The sequence below is a fragment of the Acyrthosiphon pisum genome, chromosome A1, assembly GCF_005508785.2.
Source record: "Acyrthosiphon pisum isolate AL4f chromosome A1, pea_aphid_22Mar2018_4r6ur, whole genome shotgun sequence".
NCBI lineage: Eukaryota > Metazoa > Arthropoda > Insecta > Hemiptera > Aphididae > Acyrthosiphon > Acyrthosiphon pisum.
Genome location: NC_042494.1, coordinates 66,983,365 through 66,989,469, shown reverse-complemented (window position 1 = coordinate 66,989,469; position 6,105 = coordinate 66,983,365). Strand labels below are relative to the sequence as shown.

Here is a 6,105-nt window from a genome sequence, read left to right as displayed (position 1 = left end):
ACTTGAAATCGACTTCCCCACATTTTTGATTTTATCCCCCAAATTCTTAAAAATGTCATATTCAAAAAGAGTACTTAAAAATTCTGCTAGGTACTTCAATTTTTGGAGAAGTTAAAATCAAAAATGTGTGTTAGACAAAAACAGAAAATCACGGTATCGAATCCCCTTAACTACTTTTTCTCACGGTAGCATTCCATGCACTCAACTGTACATATTTTTTAATATAAAAAAGTTAAGACATCAATATATATGAAAGAGCTTGGAAAATTATTACATAGCAGCTGTCACATAAAATCTATTTAGAACATGTTTCAGGAAGTGGTGTGAGTGTACAACCACCAATTTTCATGTGGCAGACTATAACCATAAATTATAAATGTACCTAATAACATATAATATTAATGTAATGATATCAATACAATATGAAAATAAAAATAGTCAATTTACAAATAATTAACAAAAAGTGGAATTCAAAAGTTTGTTAGTTATTTTACTTTTCAATTACAATTTATACACAAGTTATGATATATAATATTTAATTGTTGACACATAACATAATAATTAAACTTTACCGTTTGAAATGTATTACGATTTTTTATAAATTTTAAATATCTGGGTAAAGTATGGCAAAACAATAAAATAAACAGTCCAATTATTTCAAAATAATTATATTACTTATATTATGACAATATGGTTTTTCCTAACTAATAAACACACTTTTTGGAATGTGTTGGAACAAAACAAAAAAAATATTTATAAATATATATATGTATAAATATATTTATATGGGTGTCATAGGCATGTTTTTTAGCCTTAACCTTAAGTCTGAAAAGAACAAAACTTTTTTTTGATACAAGCACTAACAAAGTCGAAAAAAAAACAACAATATTTCAAACATTTACAACAACACAATAAACTCTACACTCATTTGTTTAATGATGATCGCAACAAAAATCATTTGTGCGGGTTTTAAAAATGTAATTCTGTTAAATTTATGTATAAAAAAATATTTAAATTACTTCCATACCTATGAAATGATTAGCCTAACGGTTTATCCTAAATGCTTTAGTCAGATATCCACATTACTTAGACAGAAATGATGAAGAGATTATCTGTGCCACGGAGTTGGCCGATTCACCTTTCACTATTTGTCTGTGATCTCCCGAAACAGAGTGAATGTTTAAAGAACCTTTGCAAAGCTGCAAAATTAAAAAAAAAAAATATATATATAGTTTTGTTATAACTAAGTGTTTGTATGAGTTATAATAATTATACATACGGGTTTCAGTCCATAATCAGGTCCAAGGGATACAAAATTGTCTTTGGCTGTAACCAAGGTGACACTTCCATTGAATTTCTGTTCAGGTTTGTAGTAGAACGAAACAAACAGCTTTCCATGGAACAGTTTAGCTGCAGTTTTCAGTTCATCTTTGTTTAAGGGTAAATCAGATAAGATTTTCACTGCCTCTTCTAGTTGTTCTTCTTTTGTCGTTTTAGTGGCAATTTGGTCAAAGACCTAAATTTAAAATAAAATTCCCAGTTTAGAAATAATTTAAAACATTTGATTATGAAAGTAAAAAAAAACTAGAAAAAACTAAACTAAGTCAATTAACTCAATTAATTAATAATAAATAATATTATAAGGATATACAATTATTTTAATAAATATCAATTTACCACTTGGTAGTCTAATTCCTTGAAGAGTAATACAAAGTATGCAAAAGCATCCCTATCATCTACTTTGTTATCAGAATGACGGTTTTTAAAAGCATTTTGATGTGTCAAAACATAAGATGGAGAACCATCCAACAGTACAAGGCTGACTTTGTCACCAGCAGCTTCTAGTGCTACACCAGTTTCAAACGCAACTGATGCACCAAACGAGTATCCTACGAGGTTGTATGGCCCAGACTTTTGGATTTCTTTAATTTTCTAAAAAATAAGGAAACACGTCAGTTTCTTCCTTCAAGCACTTAAGTTACAATAACTTACGGCTACAAAGAATTTTGCCATAGACGCCATTGAATCAGTTGGAGCATCTTCAGTACATTGAAGTCCATAAATATTATAAGGTAATTTAGATGCTACTTCTTCTAGTGCTGACACAAAACCTTCAATTGCACTAAACATAAACACATTAGGCTTGCTAATTTCTTCCTTCTTCATACTGACAACAGTTTCTTGAGGAACTAAACTTTGACTGAACTCAACCTAAAAACAGAACATTTTGAATTTAATATAAAGTAATATTAATAAATATTTATATAACAATCGATAATGGGATAATGGCACAAACCTGATCGTTTCCAGCAGTCACGCCATTAGGTGTATCCACAGGAACTTCACTACCATCACTTTGCAATTCTTTTAATCTCTTAACAGTTAAAGTTCTGATTTCTCCAACACTCAACACCAAATCATAGTTTCTTTCAAGTGTTTGTTTAATTTCAGCACCCATCAAGGAGTCCATACCCAGATCAGCTAGAGTTGCTGAGGCGTTGATATTTTTGGTGTCTTTGATACCAAGAATATTGGCAACAGCTTCAATTAGGCTCACTTGTCCGGCACCAACAGAACCACCCTTCCTTTTTTCAGCCAATACCATAGAAGCCAAGACAGGTTGTGGATGTTGCAAAAATACATCAAAAGCACTTAAACATGATGCCATACGCTGTGGCAATGTACCGCCGACAACTGTATCATTTCCTCCCATTGTTTCCATGATAAGACCAACATCTCCAATAGCTCCCCATTGAATAGCCAACTAGTAACAATAAGTGAAATGTTAATATAAAATGTTATTAGTTTTAATAGGTAACATATTTTAAAAAAAAATTTTTTTGATTAACACGCCCGTGACCGAGATTCAAATAGGCAACGGTGTGCCTTAGTCCGTTCGGCCACTCCGTCCCCCGTAACATATTATTATATTATTTAATAATAATAATATTGATATCAACATACCCCTGGGAGTCCAGCTTCTTGTCTAGCTTCACAAATTCTTTCCATGACAGAATTGGCAAAACCGTAGTTGGTTTGGCCAGCATTACCACGTCCACAAGATACAGATGAGAACACAACAAAGTGATCGAGTTCGGGGCAAGACTTCCTGGTAACTGAGTCTAAGTTTTTAGTACCAATTACTTTAGGTTTGCTCACAATTTCAAAATCTTGTGGTGTTTGATTTTCTAAGAATGCATCTCTCAATACCTTAAAATAATTAATTCCCAATTATAAATTATCATAATAAACAATAACCCAAATTATTTACATAAACAAATTGTTTTTAATATTACTTATTAAAATTACTTACAGCAGCCAAATTGAATACACCTCCAACTGGTCCCAATTTGTTACTGTCATCAATTAATTGTTGAGCTCCTTTTAATGTTGAACAATCTGCCTTGGAGATCAATACATTAACACCAGATTCTTTCCAATTGCTAACGCATGCAGCTTGGTAACCAGTAGTGATTCCACTTCTAGCAGTCAGAACAAGGTTTTTGGCTCCTCTGACAATCAACCAATTGGCTAATTCCAACCCAAATCCTCCAAGACCTCCGACAAGCACATATGTTTTGTCTGGGTTCATGTAAGACCGTGGAATTGAAGTTACTAGTTTGGTTGCAGGTTTAACAACTGCTGTTGATTCTTCGTCTCTGATTTTCAGTACTACTTTTCCAATATGTTTACCAGAGCCAATATATCTGAACGCTTGTTCGACTTGAGATTCAGTGAATACTGTGGCTGGTAGAGGATTTACTGCGCCATTCTTTATACCTTCGTTTAGCAACCTTACAACTTCTTTCTTGTCTTCACTTTCGGATTTGGCATCAAACAAAGAGTCCAAAAGAATTCCGTGGAATGTAGTATTTTTCAAGAAAACAGACATTCCTAGTGGACTGTTGTTGGACAAATCAAGTTTACCAATTTCAAGGAATCGGCCATCTTTGGCTAAACAACGGACAGATGCTTGGAGTTTATCATCTGACAATGAATTCAGGACAAGATCTACACCACGACCTTTTGTCTCTCTCAATACATGTTGTTCAAAACTCGTGTCACGGGAGTTGGCAATATTTTTATCAGTTAACTAAAAAAAATTATTAATTATATAGACAAATATTTTGGAATAGGATTATAATTATACCTTAGGGAAAGTTTTTTTCAAGAATTCTCTCTTTTGTTTGCTACCAACAGTAGTGTAAACGGTAACACCCATATGCAGAGCAATAGCAATAGCTGCTTGACCTACACCTCCAGTACCAGCGTGAACTAACAATGAGTTACCTGGCTTCATTCGTCCTCTAACACAGAGTGCATAGTAGGCCTAGAAAAAAAATGGAAATGTTTATATGTCATTATACTTCTTTATTGCAAACAGAAATTCAGTGACTTACAGTTCCATAAACAACGGGTATAGTCGATGCTTCTTCCAATGTCCATTTGCTAGGTACTTCCCACAAGAACCCAGGATCAGCGAGAACACTTGTAGCCAATCCTCTAGCAGCAAGCATACCCATCACTCTTGTACCTTTAGAGTTACGACCAGAGAATTCAAGTCCAAGAATGCAGTCCTGAAATAAATAATAAAGTATAAAAATATCTGAATGTTGTCAATAAATAAAAATTGTTAAGAGGATGTCAGCGCAATTTATCAAACCTACAAATGCAACATAGAACATTCAGGTATAATTGTTTTTCACCATAAGAGTCTAAGATCACATATTAAGAAGTTTTTTAGAGGGATCTAACATTTGTTTTATATTTCATAATTATTTATTATGATGAACTTTAAAAATAAAAAATAAATTTTACTTCAAATAGATATTAAATTGTCATGAGACAAATTAATGTAAGATGATTTTACTAAGATACTCAAAAAAAATTTTCTGTGAATGCATTTTGTCTATGTGGTGCATTGGCTAGTGATAGAAAACTTACAGTGCAGTGAATACTGACATCCTAATAATAATGTACTTGTAATAACATACTTGTCCTGCCAAATCACCAGGCAATGCATCAGGAGGAAGTTTTCCAGATGCTAACATGATATCACGGAAGTTGAGTGGTGCGTAGTAAACAGTACACAATTCAGTATTTGGGTTGTATTCCGGTCTAAAATTATATATGATTGTAATCAAAAAACTTTAGTATTAAACAATAAATACTCACTTGTAATAAGTCAAGGGACCTTCAATCCATTTCAAACTACTCAAATCTCCTCTTGTCAAAGCATTAATATAAGCATGCTCTACTTGTAACGAGGGCTTATCCTGTTGGTTTTCTAATTTCAAATGTCTCATTGAACCCCACACTCCATTAGGCTTCAAAACATTGCTCAATAAATCTTTTTTCAACTGTGCAGCATACAGGGGAGCGGTTAAAGAGAATTTTGGTGCAGCCGGATCTTTAATGAATACTGATCTGACACTGTTACCACCAGGTTCTTGTTTGACACAATTAACCAGACCGATAATTCCATTAGTGTCTTCTCCTTGAGCGAACAAAACTATTTTCTTGCTCGGGTCAGCTTCTGCAGTTTTTAGAGCTGATTTTAATGTCTCAACCCACTCGTAAGATTTTTCAGACACTTGGATAACTTCACTAACAGGTAGTTCTTCACTAAGCTAAATAACAAATAGAAACAGTTAAAAATAGTTAGGTCAATATAATTAAGCACGCGATTTAATTACACAGAGTTAATGAATAACTAATTTAATAGCCACTTTACCTTTCTCAACAAATAGAAGGTTCTATCTTCAGCAGATAACTTGCTTATAAAAACAAGATTACTATTTTCAATGAGGCTTTGAGACACATTACTGGATTCAGAAAGAAGGACAAAGCCACCATCTTTAACTGTCTCTGTCAAGTTGTTCAATTTATTTTGTGATTGTAACACATCAAACGCAATTGCTACATGAGCGTTAGATTCAATAGGACCATTTTCTAATGATTTTCCAATCATTTTTACTTCCATCGGTCCCAAGAATGGAGCCAAGGCTTGTGTTTGAGTGGTAGCTAAGGTTGCATCCAACTTAAAAAATAAATGAATTGTTACTTGAGCAGTTTTTATACACAAAATGTTATACTTCAATACTT

The 6,105-nt window shown here is 33.0% G+C and overlaps 1 protein-coding gene across 6 annotated transcripts in view; it reads right to left on the bottom strand.

The window, feature by feature from the left end:
- Nucleotides 1-472: 472 nt before the first annotated feature.
- Nucleotides 473-6,105, bottom strand: part of LOC100167255 (fatty acid synthase) — a 28,774-nt gene continuing 23,141 nt past the window's right edge. For all 6 annotated transcript variants that reach the window (XM_003242669.4, XM_008182179.3, XM_008182178.3 and 3 more), the window contains exons 21-32: nucleotides 5,735-6,040; nucleotides 5,176-5,630; nucleotides 4,995-5,118; nucleotides 4,401-4,577; nucleotides 4,151-4,330; nucleotides 3,314-4,093; nucleotides 2,965-3,210; nucleotides 2,297-2,764; nucleotides 1,993-2,211; nucleotides 1,678-1,932; nucleotides 1,280-1,516; nucleotides 473-1,199 (exon numbers count right to left, since the gene is read on the bottom strand). In XM_003242669.4, coding sequence (XP_003242717.1) covers nucleotides 1,083-1,199; nucleotides 1,280-1,516; nucleotides 1,678-1,932; nucleotides 1,993-2,211; nucleotides 2,297-2,764; nucleotides 2,965-3,210; nucleotides 3,314-4,093; nucleotides 4,151-4,330; nucleotides 4,401-4,577; nucleotides 4,995-5,118; nucleotides 5,176-5,630; nucleotides 5,735-6,040 — 3,564 coding nt within the window. In that variant the 3' untranslated portion in view covers nucleotides 473-1,082. The remainder of the gene's footprint in view (nucleotides 1,200-1,279; nucleotides 1,517-1,677; nucleotides 1,933-1,992; nucleotides 2,212-2,296; nucleotides 2,765-2,964; nucleotides 3,211-3,313; nucleotides 4,094-4,150; nucleotides 4,331-4,400; nucleotides 4,578-4,994; nucleotides 5,119-5,175; nucleotides 5,631-5,734; nucleotides 6,041-6,105) is intronic.